The sequence below is a fragment of the Takifugu flavidus genome, chromosome 5 (genome assembly GCF_003711565.1).
Source record: "Takifugu flavidus isolate HTHZ2018 chromosome 5, ASM371156v2, whole genome shotgun sequence".
NCBI lineage: Eukaryota > Metazoa > Chordata > Actinopteri > Tetraodontiformes > Tetraodontidae > Takifugu > Takifugu flavidus.
Window position 1 is genome coordinate 1,245,676 of NC_079524.1, and position 27,770 is coordinate 1,273,445.

General features: G+C 47.3%; 1 protein-coding gene across 5 annotated transcripts in view; it reads left to right on the forward strand.

The window, feature by feature from the left end:
* The window catches only part of fam172a (family with sequence similarity 172 member A), a 112,071-nt gene that overhangs the window by 34,905 nt on the left and 49,396 nt on the right, over positions 1-27,770 (forward strand). For 3 of the 5 annotated variants that reach the window (XM_057032041.1, XM_057032043.1, XM_057032042.1), the window contains exons 7-8: positions 9,920-10,138; positions 17,747-17,866. In XM_057032041.1, the coding sequence (XP_056888021.1) occupies positions 9,920-10,138; positions 17,747-17,866 (339 nt within the window). The remainder of the gene's footprint in view (positions 1-9,919; positions 10,139-17,746; positions 17,867-27,770) is intronic. The other 2 variants (XM_057032045.1, XM_057032046.1) reach the window with 2 other exon arrangements.

The window sequence follows — 27,770 nt, forward strand, 5'->3', positions numbered from 1 at the left end:
TAGGTCCGGAACCTCGTCCAGACTGCTCGTTTACTTCCTGTCATACAGTCGTGCACCGTTGTTGAATCCATCACAGTCTTTTGGGAGAAAAGGCGAGGGCTGCCAAGGTGGGTGTCGTCTCATAAGGGGTTTGCTTTAGTGCGTTATAGTTTTAGTGCGTACACAGGGTGGGACTTGAAAGGCCACACGACCAGAGTTGAAGAGTCTCTTCACTTATTTATTCATTAAAGATAATAGATACAAACCAAACTCACGGCAACACGTTCACAACTGCTGTCATTCATGTTTGTCAGCGATCGGTACACAGGGTTGATAAATTACTGGTCTAGAGAACAGGCAGAGCCAAAAAGGTCTCCTATGTCCTCTTGTCCGTGACCCAAGGATATTTAATAATATCAGAAAAGGCAGCGAATTAGAACTCTGCGATCCTTCAAAATAAAGAGCAATTTCACTTGCAAAGCTTTCTGTGTTTTTAAGGTTACCAACTTAATGATGATTAATACAGTGCTGTCCCCTTTTAAAAGACTTTTCCGATGTGTATTATTAAGAGCAGAACTTCACACAGTGAAACAGAAGGGAGGCGTTTTGTGATCCTGAAGGGTGGACGATCGTATCGGTGCATCTCGTCTCAGCTTGGTTTTGCCGAGGTCCTCGCTGAAGTACATCACCGGGTGGATTTTCCCGTGTCAGCCTGTTACCAGCGACACCAGCTCCCCTTCCACGGCTGAATCAGAGGATCTTGTGTCATTAAAGAGATAGCAGCACACGCTGACCCCGGTGACGCCACCACGCGGGGGCGGGAGACGTTTGTCTGTTATCTCCGGCTCTGCGTCCCGCAGACTCCCAGGGGAGAACCGAGGAAGCCTTCACCTTCCTCTTCCTCCCCAGACTCCCCCACCCCATCCCTCTTAGCACTCCCGCTCCCCGCCTTCCCCCCACGGCCCAAAAACATTTTTAATTATATCTTCTCCCAAGTACTGCGGCTCAGTAACCAAGGAGCTGACATTGATGCATGTGCTGATAAATCCGCAAACACTGGAAACAAGATTAACAAAGATTTTGAGGAAAGGGTGACAGCTAATTTTGCGCAATGGTCGGCGCCTCATTCAAGAGTGATGTTTTTGATAGAGCGAGCCACGCCTGAGAATTCATGCTGCACACGGGGGTGGGGGGGTGGGATGGGGGGGCATAAGGAGTTGCGCGGCATTTGCACTTTCTAAATTGTTTTTTCCCCCCCTCTAATCTTCACCTCTCCGCCACTGCTGCTGTCTGTCTCGGTCCTTAATCTCGCGCCTCTGAGCAGTTTTGGTTTTCTTTTATTCTAACTCCACGATAGCACACACACGTTCAGGAAAATTAGACTATTAGCTTGTTTGTCAACATGTGGCAAACTGTACTAATGAAGTAATTACACTTATTTGTCAGTTATCTAGACTATCATCTTTCAACTGTCCCGTAATTAAAAATAGAATTTCTTGGAAAAATGTGTATGGAGCACCTTCAACCACTCTGTGAGTGTGTGTGTGTGTGTGTGTGTGTGTGTGTGTGTGTGTGTACATGCTTACATTTGTAACCACTCTAATCATTTTGATCGGATCAGCGCTACATTTGTGTGATTCTGTGACGGCCCCCTCCAGATCCGGTCCGGTCTCTAACACACTACTGAGACACCTATACACACTCTCTGTGAGCTAGATCAGTGCCATTCCCACACACACACACACTCGCGCCGGCGTGCACACCCACTCACACACAAACAGAATAAGGGTGCAAGATAACAATCATCCTTCCGCAGCTGATTCCCTGTTTTCTCATCGATGGAGCGAGCCCTCCTTCCCTCCTTCCCTCCTTCCCTCATTCCCTCCTTCCCTCCTTCGTCTCTCCATTTCTTCACTGCAGCCAATTTCACGTCTATACAGTCGAAGCATCGTGTAGATTTCTTTTGTTCTTATTTCAGGGCCTCATTTCTACCTCATTTCTCTTTCTTTTTTGTATCCCCTCATGTGAAGTCTCCCCTTTCAAAATCGCTTGTCTGTATACGGCCGATAGCTTCTCCCTCTGTCTCTCTTTCCTTTTTCCTTCCCTCCCTCTCTCTTCCTCTCCCTCTGTGTCTCTCTAGCTCTCGTTTTCATCTTATCCCCTCCTCCATCTGCTTTCGCTTTTGTTTGCCTGGCCCCTCTTCCATCCCAACTTGATAATGAGGAATGCGGTGTGACCCTGACCTCCATCGGCCCTGCAACCACCTCCGACCCCTCCAGGTGACCTCCCGTCCCAGTTTTGACAGCTTGATTAATTACAGAGTGTTATGATTTATGAGAAAAGCAGTATGTAAAAATAATAGACAACAGGTGGTCTCAAAAAAAAAGTAGAACATTTGAAAGAAAGTCTAGGGAGGATTGTGGTGGTGGTAGATTTGAGGGGGTTGGTGTGTGTGTGTGTATGAGAGAGAGAAGGGATGTGTTTTACAGGCGCTTTCCACGGTAAATTGCTTTCAACTATTTCTGAAGGCTACATCGGGTTAATAGGAAAATGTCTTCCTCCGTGCACGCTTAGTTGCCACAGCGTGGATTTCTCCATGTGTATTTATCCGTATGGCAGGAGGATGAAGGGGATTCCAACATACATGCGTAGCCCATGTGTGTGCTGCGATGCATAAAGCCAGCCATGTGGTAATGACACTATGGAAAATGTGCAGGAATGCTCAGACATGCATACACGGAGGTGCACTCTATTCTCCGGCACCTCTTTTCTAGATTACATCCTGTGAAAATAAGCAGAGCAAATGGCAGAAGAGAGCGTTGGTGCTGTTTACCCTTCACACTTCAAACACGGCTTGTGATTGGCTGTGGTGACCTCCCCTGACACGTGGACCTGTGGTGCAGCTCCACTTAGGGAGGGTCCACTCTCCCACCGTGTGTGTGTGTGTGTGTGGTGTGTGTGTGTGTGTGTGTTGTGTGTGTGTGTGTGGGGAGTAGGTGGCTGTCACAAGCACAGCCAGATTTACCTTCTCACACTGCCACAGCCAATATATTTCTTTTCTAATTTGCACACGTAGGATTGCAAATATCATCCCATGGAAGGTCACAAATAATTGGTTATCACACACAGCGACCGTACATTAGAGCAGCGGCTTTGACAGGATCGCCGCTTTTCTCCGCGGCTCTTGCTCCTAGGTCACACTAACAGGGCAGGGGTGAGGGCAGTGGAGGTCACGCTGGTGGCGTGACGCTCAGGAAGATTAATCCCACCGTGACCCTTTTGCCAACACGGGTTATTTCAGCGCCGCTCCTTTCTAAACACACCTGATTAAGCCAATTTAGCCTTTAAGTTGTTGTGTGTTTACTTTATTTCTGTCTGAGTTTTAATTGTCAGTGTGTGTATTTCTGTCTCCCCGTGCTCATGCACGTTTCACACCTGCGTACATGCATGTAGGTCTTCACCGTGACCCTGCCCGGCGGAGTCTGTGCATATGGCCCTGCTTTTAGCACCCACCATGTCTGTGTTGGTATAAGTTAATGCGCTAACTACCCGTCCAGATGGTGAAGGAGAAGCATTCGTCCACGGTGCTCCTCAGGAATTCACACGCTGGTGTAATTCTTTGAAATACACCGTAGTTTGTGGACTCACGTAGCGCCTTTATTGGGGATTTCAAGGTCTCTGCAGTGGTCACGTTGCTCATTTATGTCTAATTAGGCTCAGAAATCAGATCTAGCAAAGAACCAAATGCCTCCTCCTTCACTCGATCGCCACGACCAGCTTCTCCAGTTCTGATATCTATATCTGTTCCTCTGCTCCCAGTTGCAGACAGAATTCCTTCTAACCACCACCTCTTCTCCTTTTTTGTGTATTGTCTGTGTCTCCCCCTTTCTGTTCACATATCTTCCTGATTTATACATTAAATAGTTAGGCGGGAGGGCAGGGAGGCACCTATCATTTCATGATCTATATCTCTCTGTGCCCTCATTAAAAATACATGTGTATGCTTAGGGGAGACAATATGGAATATATAAATCAAAATGCTAAAGGCGTCAGAAGGAGCTTCCTGTATTTATTTCCCCATTGCCTTCCCTCTGTGGGATGAGGACTCTTCTTTCTTCCCGTAATTCCTTCACAGTGGATGCGGCAGGCATGTTTGATACAGTAATATTAAAGTACAATGGAAATATTATGCACTTGTTAGGCAGGTGATTTGTCGAGGTAACGCAGCAGGATGAGACAATGAGGCCAACGGCATCGTTATTATAGTGTTCCTTTATTCTCTTAAATAAAGAGGCAGACTTTCAGCGAACTGCATCCACGTGTGGGGAGACACTTCTGGAATATGCCCCAGTGTGTGAGCGTTAACAGTTTCTTTTTCCTGAATGGCACACTGGCCTTCTGCTGGGGGAAAAAGACAAATGACTTGTGTAACATTTACTTGCACAATCGATAGCTGTGACAATTTCCACCTGGACGGTGATTAATGCTACATCCAACCCCAATCTAGCAACCCCCACCCCCTCACCCTGTCCACGCGTGCGTGTGTGTGTGTGTGTGTGTGTGTGTGTGTGTGATGTGTGTGTCCACATCTGCATTTTGTGCGAGCCGTTTACCCCAGCGCACGCAGCGAGTGAGCGTCAGCTTCGAAGCGAGTTACTGAGCGAGCGTCTTCCCGTCCGTCCTTCCATGGTGCTGGAAAGAGGCAGGTCGGGAGGAGCGAGACGGAGGGAGGAATGGAGACGCGAGCAGGAACAGAAGCGGATCAGAAGCTGAGCTGTTCTCCTCACTTTCTCCACCCCGACGCTCCACTTTGAACCTTTTTATAAATATTCAGCATCATCTAAAATCATCCACATAAACCCAGGCATCCATGCCAAGGTTAAAAACCGGCAGTGCTGGTTCCAGACGCCCGCTCCGAAGGTTAGCCTCTTACTCTGACCTAAACTATTCATGTTCATCAGGAAACCATCGTTACCACACTCAGATGTAGTTGGGTGGAATTAATATAAAGCAGCAGAAGTCTCACACTCAGCCCTTTGAACTTTTGGGCAAATTTAGACAGATTTTCTACAGAATTACAAAACAAAATTACTGAATCATCTGCTGAGACCAGAACGGGGGAAGAGGGTTTGTGGTAAAAGTTGGTGTTGGTGGGGGGGGGGTCATGTGGTTGCTACAATAAGGAAGTTAAGAAGCAAAGCAGACAACTTGTTCTATACTGTCTCTGCTCGAGCTGAGATTAATTCATTATTTATTATTATAGCGTCTTATTTAAGCTATAAAAGCAGGCATCGACTCCCTTTGTAAATACCCAACCCCCCCTCTCTCCTCCCCCCGCCCACCTGGGTATTTTAGACTCTGATTGATTCGGCGCTGACAGGCTGATGACAATCCTGTCTCATGTCCTCTCGCATCAGCACGAAGATCCACACTTTTTTTTATGGACTCGGTGGTACAGTAGGTGCTCTCCCACGTCTGTGCTCGGCGGGTACGGGGGAGCGGGGGTCTCAGGCTGGTGCCGCGTCAAAATGAGAAAAGGGGCACCGTGACTTAATCTGACATTACTGTGCGATCTGTGTGGTATCTCCGCCTCAGGGAAAGTGGGAAAGAAAGAAAAGCTGGGGATCGGATGGATAAAGGGGCCCTGCGAGCCAAAAAAAAAAAAAAAAAAAACCTCACGTAGAGACCAAGACAGGCACGGTCACATGGAGCAGGGTGGCCCTGACAGCGAGGCAGAACCACCGAGTTCCAGTTTATCCTCCTCCTCCTCGGAGGCAAATATAGAAGTGTCTTTTTTGTCTCTAACCTTCCTGATTTATAGACTTTGTTTGTTATTAAATCAAACTGAAATGCTAATTGTGCCACCGCTCCTCCGCTTCTGCTTACTTCCCGAATTAGCCTTTCTTTGGTCGGCCATTGTGCCTGGTTTGGGTCTCAAATCCTGCTGTCGCCTGCAGACATCCCACCCCTCCTTCTCTTCTTATTGGGTGTTTCATGCTGAGTGACCCTTTCCCCCTTGTCAATCAAGCCTCAGCAGCAAATCACGAGCGGCATCTCGCTGAAACAAGGAAGTGCAGCGGTAGCTATTGAGAAAAGACTCTTTAATCTTTACCTTGATCCCAAAAGAAACGAGCCGCCTGCACGAGTGCAGCCGCCGTCGGTCGTGGAGACCGTGTTGATGCAGGTGCACGGAGCCATAAACGCGGCCCAAAGAAGAGCATTTCCATGCTACGTCGCTAACAGCCCTCCTGAAACCTGGAAATCTACACAAGCGTCCCGTTCCCTTTCCACACGGCATGCACCCATGACCTCTATCAGCCATGCTTTGTACCTGTCAAGTGCTGTCCTTTTCCCGTGCCCAGAGCCCAGCTCGCAACACGAGAGCTCTCACATCAAAGCTCCGCTGAGCTCCACATGCACAGATGAAACACCCTCTCACTCCGGCCGCCTCACGCCACACTCCGGCACATTAAACACATTTCGTTTCATTACAGCGCCACTGGGGGAAAAAAAAGAAGGAGTAGAGACGCTGCTGTCTTAAAGGGATATCTTATTTAATCTGCCGTCGCTCTTATGTGTCTAAAATCCGCACCCGGGCACAGACGCCCTCCGATTGCCTTAACAATGATGCCACTCGGTAGAAACACTAGCGGCCAAAGTTCTAGTGGACGGGGTTTATCTACTTGGAGCGGAGGTTCTGGCTAAATCGATTGTCATTAGTGTTGGGAGTGATTAAGGTTTTAATTGCGCAACAATAAAAATGTAGGAGGAATAATAACGGTCTTTTCCGATGCAGAGCGTGTGCCTGCTCAAACGGCTCGGCGGCGCTGCCGGCGGGGCGCTGTGATGATCGAAGGGTTTCATCACGACAGCGAGACCCGCTCTGGTTTCCGTAGCAGCGGCAGCCTTTGTTGTCCTATCTGATGCAGGACAGGCTGACAAAGCAACACTAAGGAGCATCCGAAGCAGGGTGACGGGGGTCGGGGTACCCTCGGAGGGGTCGGGGCGACCCTCTTGACCGCTGGCCCCGGGGCAAGGACTCAGTGTGGTGGTGGCACAGGGGCACCCACAGGGCATGGGAAGAGACTTAGCCTGCACGCTGCAGTAGAAAGCCCGGACTGACCCAACGCCAGAGGACTGTGTGTGCGGCTCATTCCAGGCGTTGTGTGTGTTTATGGGACAAAGGCGGAGTGACCCGGTGTTAGCAACGTGTGGGAGAGATTTAGTGGCATAAAAAGCAGGCTGACCTCAGGTTTGCAGCGCGCATTTGTGTTTGATTCACAGTTTGACAGCACATCACAACACAAAGATCAGATTTAGCAGGTGTATCCAGTGTGTCTCTTATGTGGGAGAGCCTTAACTGTTAGCTGGAAACACAAAGAGCCCTGACCTAACTCCACTACGGCATATGGAGAGATTCAGCTGTCCAAACGATTAACAAAAGCTCTGTGGGAAGAATTATTTCAGGAGGATTTCAGAAGAGCGTTGACATTTTACTACCTAACATGAATTAAAATCTCTCAATACTTTGCTTCTAATAAATTATATAGATTTATTTATTCATTTTCTATTGCATCTGAATCGAAATTGGATTCATTCAAAATAAAAGTTGAAAAATCTTGAGGGTTTTTTTGTGCTTAGAACTGATTTGTGGCACAGCCTGTGGTGGATGGTGAGAAGAAGAGTGGGAAGATGTTCTGCTGTTGTGAGACCAACACGGACCTCACGGCGTTTCAATAAATGATGGTTTCCGACGTGGAGGTGAACTCTGCAGCCTTAAGTATGTCAAGCGCGCTGTTGCCTTTACAGCAATGTCCTTCTGGGTGACTGGACAGCTGAAAGGGTTAGCATTGTTAGCTCAGTTAGGTGTGTTAGCCTCTCGAGAGGAAAAACCTATTGGCTCTGGGCCACTCAAGGTTAGCGTAGGGATGGTAAAGGCTAGCAGCAGGGCCACTCCAGGTTACCGATGGTGTGCTCGAGCCCAGCAGAGGCTGTTGACCATTAAGGCTTGGAGTGTCAGCACATGGCTGCAGGCCACTTGAGGTTAGCATCGGAACACAGGGACCGATGTAGATAAACCATTAACTGTTGGCCTTGTGAACTGGGATTATAGGAGAAAATGACCTGTGGAGGCGAAGTACGCGCAGATTCTTTTCTGTCATGGTTTCCTTTAATCACCCAGTTTTTCCCGAGGGCTCTTCTGTTTGTGCGGCTTGTTTATTTCAGCCGGGATTCAGTTGAGGAGCGTTATATTATTTATTATTAAGCGTCTGATCTACCAGGCTGAACTGGGCCTGTCAGTTGTTTTATCAGGCTGCCACCAGTGGGCAGTGGCACAAAGCTGGTGTAAACGTGCTCCCATTGTGCCTCACCTTCCCTTTCCTCCTCTGCTGATTTTTTTTTTTTATTATTTCTTCCTCCAGCTGCCTTCCCCTCCTTTTTTAATCAAAATTAATTTGTGAGAATGTCTAAATTTTTTGTATTTGTATTAAAATGTCTTCTTTTTTGTGGCTGAAGTTGAAATCTCCAAAGCTAATTCCTTCAGCCGTTATAAAGCATGAAATCATTTAAAACTGAAATTAGAATTTCATATATTTAAAAAAAAAAATTCAAATTCACATTTACCTGCTGATTTAACAGCAAAGCAAATTTCACATAGATTTCAAATTCAACTAGGTCCACTTTTATCTTCCTAGCAAAAACATTTTCTCAATCTTAATACTGTTCATAACGATTTTCTCCTTTAGAAAAAAGGCCGGAGCTTCGAATTTGGAGTGTGAACATATTTTTTTTTAATAAGTAAGTGTGAAAGTGCCATCAACACACGGCAGGTGCTAAGGGGAATGCTGTATGCCAGTTCTGATGCAGATGGGCACAGGAGGGACACCGACTCGCGCTGCATCAACAGAACACACACTCACACACATTCCCTGTTCACACTTCCCGAGCAGAGGAGACGTGCTTCCATGAGAAGATGGTGACTTGGAGAGGAAGCCTCACGCCGCCTCCTCAGGTTCCTCATGTCAGCACCGATGACCTTGGTTCTTCTCTGTGGGGTGTTCTTTGTGTGTGTGTGTGTGTGTGTGTGTGTGTGTGTGTGTGCTCACAATGGGGGCCGTGCGCAGAATGCACCAGCAAAGTGAAACAGGAATCCGTCTATTTCCTGCTTTAGCTTCAGAGTGCTTGAAACAATAAGCACACTTAATTAAAATGCTTCAGAGTTTAAAATGTCACCGAAGGCTTCAGGAGAACTTCCTTCTTCACAACATATTTTCCCGCTCTCATTAGAATTCGCACCAGCCACTTTCTTGACTCTTTTTTTGAAATAACCCTTATTACAGAGGAGTCTAATTTATTGGGAACCGGTCGGACCCGATGTCTCGCTCTTCTCTGACTGGCGAGCACATGATGAAGCTCTGTGCCGTGCACTTGTGACTAAGTCTTTCTGTGAGTGATGGTGAGATCGATTGGGTTTGTTGGGAGGTGACATGTGGCCTTTTGGAGTCACTAAATCCTGCTGCGCCACTTAAACCAGCGCCGCTGAATTCACAGCCCCGGCTCCACCTCTCGCCGACGGCGTCTCAGCGCCGTCACGTCTTCGTGTCTAGGTTTGATTTTTAGTGCACTCGTCTTAGAAACGGCGTTTTAATTTGGCGTTTCAGTGATACACTTTGTGGAAATAGTGAAATTGTGACACTGATTATGGGAGTGAATTAGTCAGGGTTAACAGAATCAATTAAATTCATTTAGGATTGAAAACACGAGCAGAGCAGAGAAAAATAAGGGTTTGTTTTGAGATATTAACCTTTTTTTATATGAGAAACATCCACCTTTTATGTTACGCTCCCTGAAATGAAAAATACTGCAAATATAAAATAAAAAGTGAATTTTAAATTGTTGATGGAGGCAACACTGACTCACTCGTGGGCCTTTTTTTTAGGACGGCTACGGTGTGGTGGTACTCAACCCCAACGAGAACTACCAAGAGGTGGAAAAACCGGCCAGGTCGCCTCCTCCGACCCCCCCCGGTGAACCCCCGGACGAGCCGGCTGAAAAGAGGGAGCGCAAAGATGATAAAGAGAGCAAGAAGAAGAGAGAATTCTATGAAAAGTACCGTAACCCGCAGAAGGAGATGGAGACGGACCGGATCCCCGTACGGGTAAGTCTGGCAGGAAAAGAAAGGGATGGGTGTCAGAGGAGAGCCGCACGGAGGTCAGGGAGCCACCGGAGGATAGATGCCGCTCCAAAGGAGATATAACGTGGGAGAGCACGGGAAGGAGGAATTTGGGCAAAGTTTGAAAGAGACAAAAGAGGCACGGCGGCGAGGGCGATGGGAGGCGGCTAGCTGGGGAAGCCAGAGAAGGAAACGTTAGGTAACGAGGGATGGAGGGAGGATGGGAAGGCAGAGGGAGAAAGAGAGGCTCTTGTGTGGTCAGCCTGCATGTGAAGAGGTTGGCCGAGCTCCAGTCGCCTCTCAGTGAGCAAGTGTTAACCACATGGCGCCCTCCCTCTCTCCCGCTCGCTCCTCTCCTCCCTCAGATGGCGGAACGGTCAGCGCGGCGCTGGCCCCTCGCGCGCTGACCGCTGGGATTATTATCTTCAGAGCGCACACCCCCAAAACACGGCGGCATTCTTATCGAAGCGGGCCGACGGGACGCCACCAAATCGTGCACATTACACACACACACACACACACACACACACACACACACACACACACACACACACACACTCCGGGCTTGAGGCACCTAGCTCAGCCAGATTACCTTGTGGTCAAACAAAGGAAAAAGACCTTCTGCATAAATTAAATTTTCCCGTCCGTACGCGTTAAACGAGCTTTTGTCTCTTCATTGTCGTCCCCAGTTTAACCCCCCCGACCCTGAAAGTCACAGACTTCTCCTGTGAAATTGTCCGTAAGTCCTTTTCTTTTTTGGTTTTTCTTTCTTAAACTAAGATCTTCCAAGATTCCGTGAGGTGGGCCGCAGTGACGGACCACTCGCACCTTCCCTTCCCAGCGGCGTCACAGCACCGCGGGGCTGTTGTGCTGCGTGTGTGTGGGGGTGTTTGGGTGTTCCTGTGTGTGTGTGTGTGTGTGTGTCTGAACCAGTGCGTCAGTCTCTGCCGTTTGGGCCACTGTGGGTGTAGTGGGTGGTCCGGGAGCCGCTGACGCAGCTTCTCCTTCTCACCTCATCCCCGTCCTGACAGCACCTTTACACACACTCTAATAAGGCGTAATTAGCCACAGTCCCGTCTACTCTGTCACACCTTCACGTCTCCTTACCTCTGTGTTGCTTTTCCTCATCCCATTAGCGCTTCACTTTATTTTTTTTTCATTTTGTAGCATTTCCAGTTTGAGGAAAAACATTTTGGGGGGGAATAAAATCAGTTTTCCTTGAAAATGTGCATCAATGCTGATGCGGTTTTGACCTCTAACTGGTACATCTGAGGCGCTGCTGCATAATGTTGTAAAAATGTGCAATGAACATGTAAAATACCTTAAATCTGTGAAACCACAACATGTAAGGCGCATTCCCTTGTTTTCTATACTCAGATTGTCTTTTCAAACACCGGTTTGGGTCCTGATGTCAGCAGACGTCTCAGCTGTTTCCCCCTTTCTTCTGTTCCGGGGCCCTGGTCTGAAACCTTGAACATCCCCCACTCCTGGTCCCTGGTCTTGCCTCCCTAACGGTGCTCCTGTGTGCAGAATGCAGGCGGGACGGGGTCAGCCTGTGGGACGGGGTCAGCCTGTGGGACGGGGTCAGCCTGTGGGACGGGGTCGGTGCGTCAGGCCTGTTTCAAACCCTCCTGAGATCTCTGGAGGTTTTCCTCACTGGAGAATCGACCCCACTGCTGGTCTCAGCCTGCTCGTTGCTGCACATCTAGGTTCTTCACTCAGGTTCTCTCACCTTTTCTCCCCAATCTAAAGTGATCCTCATCAACTACCAACATTTAATTAGATTTTCTATGATGCGGGGCTGCAAAACACGAGATAACGATTGATGAATGAGCGGATTTTACCAGTTTTGCTGCCCTTTGAAATGTAACCTTTGGTCCAGAAGTCAGCAGAATTGTCATATGTTCACAGTGTCCGTGATACACACACACACACACACACACACACACACACACACACACACACACACACACACACACACACACACACACACCGGGATTCTGATAGAGTTGAGTTGATTAATACGCTTCCTTACACACATTAATAAGCTCTTAACTGCTTTTAGGAATCTTACTTTTTAGCCCTGGGTTCATAGTGTGCAACCTCTCAACCTTATCTAATCCCTCTCCTCTCCTCTCTGCAGATCACACACCACTGGGCCATGTTTAGGGGGATGTTGGTGGTTTAGAGGAGGGGGAAGAAAGGGGGGGGCAGAGGGAGGGATAGAAGGATAGCCTAATCGGAGGGATGCTGATGAGGACAGTGGAAGGAGGGTAGGCGGTGCCCTCTTAGCACTTTGCCATATAGAAGTTTGGGAGTTCACTTTACTTTGAATTTTAGCAGTAATCCAGTTAGCTATTTTCTGTCAGCCAAGCGGAGGAATGGCAGGAACAAAAGGCACATTCATGGGCTTAAGAAGCTTCCAAAGAGTTCACCCAAGGCTGGCTGGCTGGGATTAGGCCAGCAGAGCCTGGAAAGAAGAAGGGGAAAAAAAGAGCAAAGGGGACAAAAAACAGAGCTTCGCCTTTCTTTAAGCACCACTTATTTTTGTAAATGACTGAAATACCTCTCTCTTTTTCTGGGTTAGTTTGTCATGCATCGCCGTCTAGTGCCACATATTCTGCCGTTTGTTACCTCACAACGGCGAGAGCGGGAGCACCTTCAGCCTGACAGCGTTTGGCGTGAGCTGACCGAGAGCGACTCTTCCTTCCGTGCTGTAGCCTCCCAAATGTTAGCGCTGATTGGAACCTGCCTGATGATAAAGGCTTTAATCTGTCACCATATTAACACGAGGGTGCACGCGTTAGAGCACTGGTTAACCCTGTTTTTAGTGGTTACACTTTAAGAGTCCGGTTTCTCGGTGATGGAAGGGGCACAGGAGGCGTACGTACTAGCACGGACTGAACTGACTGTTGTAGAATGTACAGTGTGTGCGAGCGAGCATCATTTATTTAGGCCCTTTTCCAGCTGCAGCTGTCCACGGGGGCCGAATGAGAACCTTGTCTTTGCTGTGTTTAGGGGATGACGTCTTGTTTTCCCCCCATGTCGACACCGTAATACAACACTTCCTGAGGATTCACTCATGTAACTTACGCCAGGACTTGATTAGAAGCAGCAGGACGTTCTTTATTGTGCTGGGTTTCACTCTTTGCCACCTTCACCTCTTTGCCCCAATCTGTGGCCCTCGAGCAATTACACAGACAGGATTTCTTTGACCTTTGACTTGTGGCTTTGCCAAGACGTAAGGTTCAGCATATCCAAGGACAGGTAGAGACTTGATTAACCTCTGAACCTGGTCAGAGAAAGCTCAATGAACAGGGCCAGAGGGCAGCACACCTTCTGGCTGCAACACAGCAAATTGGTTTGGTTCCCTGTTTGTGTTTTGGTGTCTACTTTTTTGTGTGTGTGAGTGTGTGTGAGTAAAAGAGAACAAGCCCTGCACTGACTGCCAGTGCATCTGTCTTCATAGCTATTTTTCATGTTTATTCCCACGGTACACGCTCAGTATGGAAAGTTCTAAGCTACATGTGTATCGCTTTTGCATTTCTCAGGGTTTAGAAGTTCCAAAGAGGTTGAGTCCGTCCGGGTAAGCATTTGTTAGTGTACACGAGGGTTTCTTCCGTTCAGCACGCCCATGTGTGCGTGTGCGCACATCGGCGTGTTTGTGCTTTCGCTCAAGGCAGAACGAGGGCTTGCTGGTCTCAGATCCCTGCTCCCAATCTTCTAGTCAGGTCAACCATCAAACACATCCATCCTGCCCTCCCTTACACCTCCCCACCCCCTGAGCTCGCTCCCTCTCTTTTTCTTCTCTCTCTCTGCACAGCCCCACGTTGGCTACAGGCTGACCTGAATAAAGACATACGGAGACACACGTACACACAAAGGCAGCACCTCTGGGTCATCTTGGAACAAACACAACCTTGTCTGCCAGCCCACTCTCCTTTGCCGTATGTCAATTAATGGGCTGCAGTAATTTCACCTGACAATCCGGGCGGCGGCGCGAGGCTAGCCGAGATGTCACAGCGATGACCTTTCTGGCCCGCAGCCGCTCTTTTCTAATAAAGAATCTCACAAACCCACAGCAACTTCTTTTGTAGTTTGTTAATGAGTTATTGATTGGAAACAATGCCCTGGCAAATATTGTCAGAGCAGAATGACCCCGTCAAGGTCACGCTGTTTTATTGTATACAGTCTGAGTACGCTAATCTGCACGTGGGATGACATGTATGCTATAGGTGTTCTTCCTTCCCTGGTGATTGCCCTCTCTCCCTCCCTCTCTCTCCCTCCCTCTCCCTCCCTCCCTCCCTCTCTCTCTCTCTCTCTCTCTCTGCTGCTCCTTCTCTCCCCTTGCATTATATAGTATATCCCCTCATTTCTAAATCAGATAACACACCTACACATACAGTAGTTTTCTCTCGGTCTCACGCACACACTTGCACACAAATGCAGCCCCCCTCTTGGTATTTTACACCTTTTCCAGCACATTCTCTCCATTCTCTGTCTCTTTCTCACATCATTATATTCCCAACTCTCCATAGCTTCTATACCTGCTAATTACCTACGATGCCTCACTCATTATTTTCCCATCTTTACTGCTAATTTGCCACCCCCCCGCCAACACACACACACACACACACACACACACACACACACACAACTGTAGTCGAACCCAGACAGCTTCTAGCAAACTTCAGCTCTGCGTCTCCTTTAAAGAGGATGCGGAACAAACAGATAGAGATAAGAGACGAAGACGGGGAAAAACTCAATCACAAACAGGTGCCATTAAGCTTCATATTTTCATGATAAGCACATAAACAAAGCTGATTTACAGTAGTGGCTGCTTGCCTAACGCAGACATGTAATTATTCATATTGTTGATGAATATTTAAGCATAATAGCTGACTGAAAGAACCTCTATCCACTTCCACGGTGCTCATGACGGCACTGGAGTGTAACGGCTTTGCCCACCGATGGTTCAGTCAGTGCAGCCAGGAGCAGGAGGAGAAACTTAAAGATCCGTTTGAAAGCAGAGCCAACGTATGCAAACACTCTGTGAAATATATCTGTGTCTCCTCAAGAAGAGAGTCTCGTGTTGTGCAGTTTGAATCATTTGGAATCCTCTAAGACCTTAAAATACCTTGGCTTTTATGGGAGTGTGTGTCTGTGTGAGTGTGTGTGCAGTAAGAGCTACCCATGCAAAACAGTGCTAACCCAATAAAGTTGTTATGGCGTCCCGTGACACTGCCCTGACACTTCTGGCTGCTGCTGAAAAGTTTGGGAGTATAAAAACTACAATGGTCCTTATCCACTAGAAACCTTCCGGTCCGCACTGCTCTACAGCTTCTGACTTTAAATTCCAATTTCTCCACAAGGTTGTGGTGTCCTGTGTTCTGAATGACCAGAGAGAGAGAGGAACTGGGAGGTCGGTGGCGGTCACTGGTGTTGTTGGGGTCATTGTTTCCTGTGTACTGATGCTGGGTTTGTGTTGGCATTGGTGCTGTTATTTCAGCCATAGCGCGCTTCTCCTTCCAGCCCTCCAGTCTCCGTCTTTAATTACAGTAAATAAACACAGGTTAGGCCCTGTGCAGTGGACAACATTTGAGTGTGTGTGTGTGCACTTTGGAAAGGGAGCTCTTATTTCACAGGGTGAAAAATAATAAATTGTTCAAATTCTTGCGACCGGTTGGAAGAATGAAAGTTTTAGAGGACTCTAAGAGAATTGGGCCTTTTCGTCCCTGCGGGGTTCTTCGTGCTTTTTGTGATTGTGGCCGCATGAGCGCTGATTTTGTGGGAGCTATTTAAAAGGTGTTGCATATTATCGTGTAGGCATGTTTGTTAGAATGCCAGAGGAAGGGGAATTTTGTGTCATTTAATTAAATACAAAATAAGGTGGATCCCAAACCCATAGTCACAACTTTAATAGAACAGCTCACACACAAAAACAGGGTGGACTTATTATTATTGGCTCCCCACTGTCAATAGAGAGGTAAATATAGATATATATGAAATGTTAGCAGCAGCATGCAGATGCTGTTTAGAGCATTAACTGCCTTCATGTCAGGTAGTCTTTCCCTCGGTCACCTGCCTCTGAGGGCACAGGCGAGCCCTGCTGGGTTTGGGTTCATCACCAGGCAATGTTAAGATAAGATTCTGAAAAAAGATGGAGGAAATATCGGGCTCAGCCGGTCCAACAGAGTCGTGCGCCTCACGAAATAACTCAGACTGTTACATGCACAGGAGCGAGCGTGCTGCTGTGAGGGTTGAAGGGCAGAGCAGCATTGCCCGCTCTTGCATCACCCTCTCTGAATGGGAGCGGGCGCTGCCACCACAGCTAATGCTAATGCACACCTCATGCTAATCCAGCAGTAAACACAAACACTCTGACAGCTTCATTTACCTCTAGACAAACAGAAAGCTAAACACATAGCAGCACATCATCAAATGGTGCAACACAGACACAGGTGAACGCAGGTGAACGCAGGTAAAAGCGTCTCACCACAAGAAAGAAGAGCAGCCTTATTTCTTGGAATTGTGCAAATGTTACTTTGTCTGCCGTGTTTCTGTGGTGGGTAAATTCTTGTTATTTATGTCCACGTGCGAATTAGGGTTCCTGTGGGTGAATATCCTGCTCACATCCAGTTTCAAGTGTAAATTTCCAGCTCTGCCAGATCGTTTCCTTAAATGACCAACTTTGGAACCACACAAGACAAACGTGCGAGTGTATCCGTGGAGTCTATTTTTAAGGTGAAACAATGTGCCAAACTCTTGTCTTTGGTTTATAGAAAAGCTGCGAGGCTGTTGTAGGTCTGCACATTGTGCTGGCGCTGTTGTGTTTGACAAATTTAGTATTTAACTGTTGTTTTGTTTTACTTGTTGGTTTTTTCTGGGTCCCCTGTCAGCTGATCTCCGCATGTCCAACAGTCTCATTGGTTTCTGTAGTGAACCTTACAGTTAGATAGGTAATCAAAGTCAAGAATCAATGTCACAGCTTCATTATTGGGTGCCCTTTTCTCATATGTCCCGTTACTATTATTCTTTACATCTCCAGTTAATTGTTAATCTTTCCTCGTCCTGAACATGCACCTGGGTGCACGGCTCCCACATTTTCCTTCCTGTTTGTTTTTACATGTCTTTTGCATTTCCCCCCCCCCTCTTTTCTTTCCTTTGACCTTCCCGGGCGCCTTCCCATTATGCCTCCGCTGGCGTATAGAAGGGCCATCGATTCAACAAGAGAGAGCAAATTAAGATTTAAACGTTAAGTCACACATCCTATTGAATTTTACATTTAGGGCATTTGCAATATGCAAGACTTATTGATCACCAGAATTGTGGCTCTTTATAGAAAACACCCCAGGCCGAGTCTCTTTTTGTTTCTCCTTAATGCCTTTCCTGTCGGCGGGGCTCAGGTTGTGGCCTCTGATGTGGTTTAACAGTGCTATTGATATTTCATTGTCAAGGAAATACATCTTTAACCTGTTGCTGCTGCGTTGCTTTTTGGTGATATTGGCGACCTTCAGACTCGGGAGGTTTTGTCTCAGTTGTTTTTTGGAAGGGGGGGTCGTTGCTCATAAAAACGTTGCTGTGTTGTTGCAGGAAAATGCTTCCTCCGAGGAACACGTGGTGCACGTGTGGGACCACTTTGTGTCCAAAGCCGAAGCCAAGAATGTCTTCATCATGGCCCACAGCTACGGAGGACTGTCTTTTGTTGAGCTGGTGAGTAGTTGTGTTTCTTTTTTCCCTCCTCTCATGTGTCACAGCCCACCAGCCAAGCCTCACAGAGCATCGCTAACGTTCACGTCGGGACGCTTTTGTACACCTCTGAACACCAAACAAAGCATCATACACTGAGTTTTAAAAGTGCAGCTAAACCGTGTGGGTTCGGCCTCCTCCACACAGGAGAGGAAGGATGGAGCTGAACATGGTGGTGCTGTGGAACGGGTCTGATGCGGAGCGTGTAGAGCCCCTGCTTTATGGGAGACGGTGGTGGGTGCAAGTGGATTTGGTGGAATTATTGGTTCACAGGGGAGGTTTAGAGAGCCTCTTGGCTTTCTAACCACACCTTCCACTAAATTGGCCTGCAGTGTGCCTTTTGGGGGTTATTCGAAGCTTCTGAAGCTGATTATTCATTTCCTACTGTTTGTTTTACTGCGGCGGCCTGGTGGGATTGAGCCTCATATATCGATCATCGCATTCACATCTGTTGCTCTTTTCATAAAGAGGCTTATCTCTCAGTAAGGCCGTAGAGTCTGGCGTCCCAGCACACCCCGCTGGTACCATGCTGGTCTTCACTGCTGGTACCATGCTGGTCTTCACTGCTGGTACCATGCTGGTCTTCACTGCTGGTACCATGCTGGTCTTCACTGCTGGTACATGCTGGTCTTCACTGCTGGTACCATGCTGGTACCATGCTGGTCTTCACTGCTGGTACTATGCTGGTCTTCACTGCTGGTACCATGCTGGTCTTCACTGCTGGTACCGGCTGTTTGACCTGTGTAAACAGTCATCTCGTTCATGTATTAGCTATCACTATACAGTAGGTATGGGCGGTGGTAGCTCAGGCTGATGTGGACTGGGCTGAGAAGCGGAGGGTGCTTGGTTCAAGCCCCAGTGTAGACAAAACATGGAAGATGTTCTAGTAGTAGGGGAAGGTGCCCAGGTACCCTTGAGCAAGGGTATTGAGCCCTGCGATGACCTGGTGTCTCATCCAGGGGGGACCTACCTTCGCCCATTGTGGACCCTCGGCGTGACCCTGAAAGGGATAAAGCGGTTCTGAAGACGAGACGAGACCACAGATGTGGGTTTAAGCAAAAGTCTGTGTGATATTTCTCCAAATATTGTATCTGATTTATTTGGTTTCTGTTGAACATACAACAGCCTTACCTTTCTATCACCTCAGCGTTGCTTCGGTTCATCACTGGTTTCTTGATGCAAAGGTTTTGCATCCCATAATATTCAAAAGGTGTTCCTTGAAAACAGGAGGAGAAAAGAGACGACACCATGAGGATATGGCTATTGGGGATTAAAGGTGGGCACTTGTCCCACCGGTGCTTTCGGGAATATTTTATTTCCTTTCTTTTGCCTGGTCTTTTTCAGTATTTTGTAATTTTAATTTGCCTGCTAAATATTCATGTTGTGTTTTGTCCGTGACAGTCTTGCGATCTCCTGGGCTTACTGCTGCTGAGACGAGGACTTGCTTTTCTCTCCGTGTTTGCGTCAGCCTTTTCTCTCCATCTGCAGGTATATCGTACGATGAGTGAAGACCCCCACCTGCTTTTGTGTGATGTCCTTGTCATGTGATCGGCCCAGTAAAAAGTTATGTATGCAGAACACATGTAGAAATGCTCAGCTCGTGCTACGTGCCATGTGGGGAAGATAATATCAAAGATCACGGGGACATATAACAGGCAGTGTGAGGTCATGTGACCCACCTGCTCAGTAGAAGCACCAGACCTGATCCAACAGTGAAATTTCAGAGAAGCTTTTGGCAATGAGTGAGTTGAGAGGTGATTCCAGGCTGATTCACCGTCGTCAGGCAGTAGAGGCGGACCATGACCCCCCCCCCCTCGGACTGCCGCCATCTCCGCCATCCTTCAGGTTGCGCACGCCGCCTGCGCACGATGGTGACGCTTGTTGTCCTACAGTGACGCCAAGGTCACATTAAATTCCAGAACGGGTCACGCTGCTGTTCCAGCAGGTGGCGTGTCACAAAACCAGCTCTATATCAAAGGTAGGAACGTGGAAAGTTTGGCTTTGATGTGTCTTCCTGCTGTCGTGAACAACTCGAGGGGAAACGACTGTTTGGACCGTTTAGTCGTTGATGACAGTTGAAAATCGGTGTGACCCGACAGGGAGAGGACGTTTATGTCTTTAGCTTTTCTAAGCTTTGAATGTCCTCTTGACCTTCATGTCGTCCTTTCCTACTATTGACCATTTACATCATGTCACATCACGTGTAGCACTATTTGAATGGTTAAACCTGAAATCCGCTAAAGCTCATTTGGTTTGGTTTCTATAGCAACACAAATGATGCAATTTCACCCAACAACTTTGGTTTTTTTAAAAAATTTCAATCTTCGTTTTCTGCTTCCTTTCATATTGGTCACAATCAAAAGCAAGCACTTAGTTACACACGCACATTCGTGCACACACCATCTACTTAATTGAGGAGAAAGTGGTCCAGCGGGACGAGGAGGGAAAGTGTGCGCGCATGAGCAGGCGAGTGAAGAGCGGAGCCTTGCGGGATGAACCGTTTGACATATGAGAAGACCCAGAGAAAACAAGCTGTCTGTGGGTTAATTACTACTCCCCTTTGCAGTTAATAAATACATTTATGATCAGCCACATCAAAAAGAGCCGCCATTAATTTCTGCTTCTCGCTCCCCTTGCACCGGAGCATGTTAGCCCCTGTTTGGAGCGCTCGAGTGTTTCATTGCAATTTGATTTCTTTTAAAACACTTCACAGTGTGTACAGACTAATTATAGCTACATCAAAGAGTAGCTAACTGCCTTTGAATCAGAGAGAAAGGAAGCGTGTGCTACAGGGGGAAGGCTTCTTCCCTCTGTCGCTGCGTTGCCTCTGTGTCTTTTTTAACCCTCTTTTGTGTTCATTTAGCTCTCACAGAATCTGTCCATTCTGTCCTCTCCGTGTTCTCTTTGCCACTGTGGAGGTCACTTGTTTGGTCTAATGTTTGCTTTTATCCCTGGTGTCCTCGCTGCTCGTTTACCTTTACACAAAGATGGGTCATTTCCCTGCTAATCATCCCACTTTGATTTTCCATCTTGAAATTGCCTCTAGAGGTGAGTGCGTACTTGCTTTCCTGTCGGAAATAAATCTTAGATCCGCGTTAACGATTCTTTCCATGATGACAAATCGCCTAAAACAAACCACCGGGAAGAGGTCAGGGTCTGAGGACGGGTCACAGAGGTGCAGGGAGGTGGGGGACACCTGTTCCAACCCACATAACCTCCCTGCTCCCACAGCAGAGACGGAAAACCCTTATTGGCTAAACCATGCAAACATTATATAAGGGCTTACGTAAGCATGCAACTGTCTCCCGGTACGCAAATGTGTGGGTGCCAAACAGACGACCAGGCAGCCGCCACAACAGGCCTTAGGAAGCATAAGGTGCTGCCACAAATACCCCGTACGTGAGCGCGGAACATCTCTCTGTACACTCTGTGTGCGGCGCCATCTGTTTCAGCCTGTCGGCGGGTTTTCCCCACGCCGTCCTTGGTCTTAGTTTTCGAGTGCACGCTGACTCAAGGTGTCAGATGTGGGACGATGGCTCGGGGGGGGGATATGCAGGATTTCTTTGCTCCTCACAGAGTTCAGTGTTGCATTGCTGTGCGAAGGATGTGGAAGACGGAAGCACAAGAGTCGGCGTCGTTAGTTCTACACACTTAATGCAGAGGTTTCTTTCCTTTGAGAAAGTGATTGATTTCCCCCGACTGTGATGTGGCATCTTCGAAATAAGCCAGATATTCTAAATTGGGCGCTTTTGAAAAAGGGGGCAAAATTCACATTTAGATTCAGTAAATGCCTAATTATGTTGTGAGGTCGACGTACGAGTGAACAAACAGCCGCTGTGCTTCTGTGTCTGCACGGTTCCATTTCCTTTTCCATTTTAAAGTCTATATTCCATCTGCATCTGCTCAGGCTCGCTGGGTGTCTTCACCATAGAATTCCCTATTGCAAAAACAAAACAGAGAAACCTGCAATGTTCTGCTTCATGTCCTTATTTCGATTATCCTCCTAATCCCCCCCCCCCACCCCCTTTCCCCCATGCTTGCTGACCCTCAGGACAGCAGCTGTGCCAACTATGCCCTCTGTGCTGGACTCCTGTTCTGGCCACGGCTCCACCACTGGAGTGGTAACAGGCCAGTGAACACGCGACCTTGTGCAGGCCACGGAAACGTAATGAATGACATTAAGTGTCGTTCTTAGTCACGATCTTTGTGATATGTTGCATTTATATCAGCCAAAAGAGGCACAAATTCTTTCATTTGGAAAATTCTGCCTTCCTGTCCTGTCCTTACCATACACAGGTGCTTCCCTGTCACGTCTAAACTGGAATGATTTTTATCCAATCTTGAGTATGCTGAATATAAGGAGCGAAGACCTGTGCACAGCCTCATCTTATGCTAGATGTATGCACGAAAGAACGCAACTCTGTCTTTTAGCTTCCGGAGGGGATGGAGAGAAGGTCTGTTTTTATCTCAAGGTTCTCCGTAGCTGCCAGGCTTGCGAGCAGTGCACATCCTCCGCCTGCGCGCGTGCATCACCTCTAGCCTGGAGAAGCCTGTATCATCGTGAGCAGAACGGCTTTGGCGGGGCGCAGCTATCGGAGCCACGTTAGGGGAGGAGAGGGTGAGAGGCGATGATAAATGGCGGGGGCACACTAGCAGAAATTAGTGGAGCCTTATGCAAAGCTGTGCTGTTTTGTTTGATGTGAAACAAAAGGACCACCATGACAAAAGTGCCTGCCAGCCTGCACAGTGGGACGGCAGCCTCGGGACACACCATATATCATCACCCCTGTAGAATTGTGCACGTGTGTTCACATGAATGTTGGCGCATATGTGTGTGTTTACGTATATAATAATGCATGCATATCATGAATGGTGCCGCTTTCCACTCTTGTCTATTTCATGTATAATATCCTCTTGGTGTTTTTGTGCTCGTCTCATAATGACAGACAATGCCGAGCCCTTTGTACACCGTGACAAGACATGGTTCCTTCCTCACTACAGCTTCAGCGTATTTGCTCTATTAAGCGGCTGAAATATAGACGTCTAATTTCTTTGTGAATGAATAGGCATCTTAGAGAGCAGCTCTCCTCTTAACATAAGGATGTAAATTGAACTGTTTAAATGTCACGGCTAGCAAGCTGATTTGATTTGAATTGATTTGCTTGTTTCTGGGAATAAAAGCCCCCCCTTCACCCAACCTTAGCTGCGCTGGCTGCCACAGATAGTCCAAGGTCTTTCTTTGCACCTCGACAAAACATTGTAGGGCTCCTGAATTCTTCTATCTGCTGTGATTATGTACAAATGGCCTTCATTTGCCATCCATTTCAAAGCTGTAGTGCTGCATTGTGACTGGAGGCAGATGACGCAGACCAAATTACAGCGGGTTTGCTGCTGAAAAGGATACTTGCACAATGGGCTTTGTGAAGTATTCCCTTCAATCCGTTATCATTATTCTCACCTTTGTCGGGGGTTCTCTCTGTTTCAGGAGCATTTTAAGGTTCTGGATTACATTTGCCACCTTAAAGTATATTTGAGGGATCTTAAAAATATGAGTTTATATGAGATTTTCATTTTTGGCTCTTCACTACATCGTCATTTGGATTGGTGCAGAGTTTAATTTCCGTAATTTTGTGGATGGAGGGATGGGTGGATGGATGGATGGATGGATATACATATATATTTATAGATATATATGTATATCCATAGATATAGAGACACAGTATATGTGTGCCTGGTCTTGATCACACTTTCCTAAAGTTTACTTCAGCTCAGAGGCGTATGTGCAGCTGTTGCCCTCTCCTCAGGTCCTGAGACAGGAACGGTCAACATGCTGCAGGTTTCTATCATTTTTTCTATCAGTCTTTCTTCATTGCTCCATTATTTTTTCACTTCTTCAGCTACATTTGCTGTTTCTTTCTATTCTCTCAGATGCAGTAGAAGTTAGACTTCTCTGACTTGTGTGAGTTTCTACAGAAATTACAATAGAAGTTGTCTACCTCTGAATCGTTACCACTTTGTTACTTAATAAAAGTTCCTCTAATTAGCGTGATCACTGTCGCGGCTTCAGGGAGATACAGGCTGTGCTCCAAGAGCATCGGTTTGACCCTGGCTGCCTTTTAACGATCAAGGACGATCTCAGCTGCTCATAACAGTTCCCTGGCTTCATTAGCTCCTCAAAACGCATGTTGCCGTAGTGATGTAAGCCATTACAAACAACTATTAATAGGGTTCTATGCGCTTTGTGTCATCTTGATTTAGGTTTGGTTGTTTTTGTCCACGCCCACCTAACCCACACCTGTTCAGCAGGGGTCTTTCTTGCCACTTTACAGTGGGAGAAGCCCAGTTTGTTGAAGTTCATTTGAGTTCAGTTAAGTCTTGAGGGACACATCATTACATATTTACTGGCTGAGGCTGATCTTGCTCTAAGGTTCTACCCTCGTCCCATTGATCTAGTGCGCATGTTCACTCCTGAGGTTACAGGACGTGCTTCCATTTGCATAAGGCCCTGGGCAAGGTTCTTTCCAACATTGATTGGCCTGTCCATGAGCGCCCCGTGCCTTCTCACATTGATCACTTTGTTTTTTTTTTTCTTTCCTAGAGTCAGTGCTACACAGCTGCAGCTCTGGCATATCAGACCTGCCGGAGGATGCAAGAGAGACCAATAGATAGTCAGAATGAGGAGAGGAAGAACAGGGCAAGAGAGGCCTAAGTAGAGTTAGAAAGTGGCGAATAAAAAACTTTGCAGCCAGTATCTTTTCTGATGTTCTTACTTCAAGCTATGCATGTATAATCTATAAAACTATGGATGGGCTATGTTACTGTGGAAGTCTTTTTATGTGTGTAGTAATCTTGACTATGCCATTTTTTACTGTATGAGATATGGTTGTAGAGTCTTAATGAGTCTTAGTGGTAGTTGTAGAAATTAGAAATGAAATATCATAATAATTGTGTTTACTCACGCAAGATTGCCTCTTTCAAAAGTTAGAAAGGGTGTTTAATAAAGTATTTTAATGTGATGTAGCATTTAGGTCAAGAAAAGCTAGTGCGCGCTCCCATCCAGCATGGCGTCAGCGGCGGCGCATGGCTCCGACTCCCATGATGCACCTCTTCCCTTTGTTCTGTTGTGTGAGAGCAGTGCGCGGCTTTGTCTGCCTCGCCCGTTCCTCTCAGCTCCTTGCCTCAGAGGCAAGGTCTTGCTCTTCCTTTCCCTCTGCTCTAGACCTCTCTCACTCTTCCATTCACACTCTTTAGTGCCCATTTGACAGCGCTGTTTACGTCTTTCACTCTGCCGCTCGTTGCTTTTACCGTCCCCGCGCACGTTGCTGCCCTGCTATTAAAACTGTGAATCCGCTCCCATTGTCTCCACACTTATCTAAACTTCTTCCCACTTTTTTGTCTCACCTTAATTCAAGTCTTTCACCTCATTCTCGCTCTTCACCTTTACTTTGGATTCGGTCTCTTCTCTCACTTGCTCTTTGCTTCCTTGCCAAGTGTCTGTAAATCTTCACTTGACCTCACTTAATACAAGTCTGTCTGCAATTGTTGCGCTGAATGGCCAAATTTTGCTATTATGTTTATTTTTTTCTTAGCTGTGAACATGCTTTCTGTAGCCTTTGTTTACTCATAGATTTTTCTTGCCTACGTTGATGTCGTCGCATCTTCCAGCCAAGTCTTGTGTTCCATCCGCAGTGTCTTTAAGCGTTCACCCTGTGTCTGAGCATTTCAGCTGATCATGACCCGGGTCAGCCTCGCCGGAGAGGGAATGGGAATAGTTGGCACGAGGTTTGAATGTGGTGAAGATGACATGTTGACAGCTCAAATGAATCACTTTTCACATGTCAATTCCCCCTCCCCCTTGTTAATTCTTCTATTAGAATGCATACAATATAGAAGGATTTTGAGGACATACAGGGTTGCAAACTGTCATGCAGACATCACTCAAATTCAGCACATTCAATTCAGTTTGCTGTTCTGTTTCTCTTTTTTTTCCTGCTTTATCTTTCGCTACCCTGAAGACCGTGAATGGTTTCATTCTGCAGCAAATGTAGGAGGAAGAATAAGTCTTGGTTATTGAAAGGAGAGAAAGTGTTGCTGAAAAGCAGCGAGAAAGCAGCAAGGCGGATCCTGGTGCAAATGTCAGTGAACCCGGTGACTCGCGGGTTGAAGTTTAAACCTTCTCTCCTCATCCTCTCCTTTCTTTCTTTGTCAAATTTGTTTTTTTCATCCACAACCTCCTCCTTTAGCCTCTGTCTTTCACTGACTTGAAAGATTGAATTGAGCGTTGGAATTCTGTGGGTTTTATTTCGCCCAGCCTCCGCCAAACTGTCAGTGCCAGGGTCGCGATATTCTTTCACCGTGTTTGTAAAGATGTTTTTACAGAGCCCATCCAGCTTTACTGTTCAAAGCAAAATAATACTGATTATACTCGTGTCGAAATGCAAGCTTCACCCGTGACAACTGCAGATACTCTACATTTGGACGTGCGGCTGATCAGAACTGGGTTTCAGTGATGTGCCTGTAGTAAAATAAAAAAAAATAAATTAAATTGTGGCAAATTTGAATGTGAAAAGAGAGGGATTGTTTTATGTGCCATTTTATAACTTCATGCACTGTGAGATATGATGGGGGGGTCTGGAGGAGCAAAGGGAAATAAAAGAGGAATAAAGGGAGTGTGTGAAAGAGTGACACGTTGTGCAGTCGTGATGTTCTGCCAGTTCAGAGCTGATTGTACCGCCGAAGCAAAGGCCTTAATTCATGTCGAGAATCTGACGGGCGCACGCTTGCTGAGGAAAAAAGTGCACGAGAATTTCCCGTCAACGCGTTTCTTTGCAGCATGGTTTGACGCTCAAGCGTGAGTGTGCAGTTTGCTCCACAGGGTTTGCTTTAGCATCGGCTAGCCAGCTTTTCATTTCCCCGTCATGTCTCTTATTAGTTTCGTGGCTTTTGCTCGGATCAGTCGCCGGGCCAAACCGGGTGGCTCGGCATGTGCAGGTCCCGGCCTCATATATATTCCCCTTTCCCATTAGATGGCTTCACACTTGACGATTCCTCCAGACTCTTCTGACATCAGCTTTCACGCATGGCCTGCCGCCGCCTCTCTTGCTCGCTTCCTCTCCCATCCACACTTTTCTCCGCCATGAGCATTAAAAACATCTTGATCGTGTCAAGTCGTCTTCCTCCACCACCGACCAGCTAATGCACACAGTGAGCCCCCATCCCCCATCCCCCATCCCCTATGCTCAACTTCCATCCCGTCTTCATCTCAGATCCCCCTCTCCCTAGTGTCTTGCCCCATCTCACCCACCCCCACCCCAAATCTTCTGCATGTAATGCCGTTGCTCCTGTGAATCCAGCTTTTCGATCCCCCCACTTTCCCTTTCTCCCCTCCTGAATATGTTTATGACTTTCCAAGGGGTGATGGGTAGTTGATTTTGGTCTGATTTCTCTTTGATGAAAACACTAGGGGGCAGTGCCTGTCCTTTGTTACCCGCTTTCCTTGTGCAGGTTGTGATGTGTGTATTCCTGCGTGTGCAGGCTGTGTGTGCACGCACGCGCTCCTGTTTGTGTTGTTTTGTTAAAAAGCAGTCCCTTGTCGGTAATGGATGACACAGATCTGCATGCAGACAGACAGGAAGCCGGGAAGGCGGCGGGTCTCTGGTGGTCACCGGGGCTATTGCTTTGCACCCGTCAGCACCCCCTGTTCCCGTTTCCATCCCCTGATTCTGTGCGCGGGGGTTTAGGTTAATGAAAAGGGTTTGGACCACCAAGAAGAACGGCAGTCATCTCCCAGACACCCCTGCTCACCTCTGGCCCTCTGAGAGCTCTCACCATGACAGGCCACCCCCCCCCCCCCTTCCCATCAGTGCTC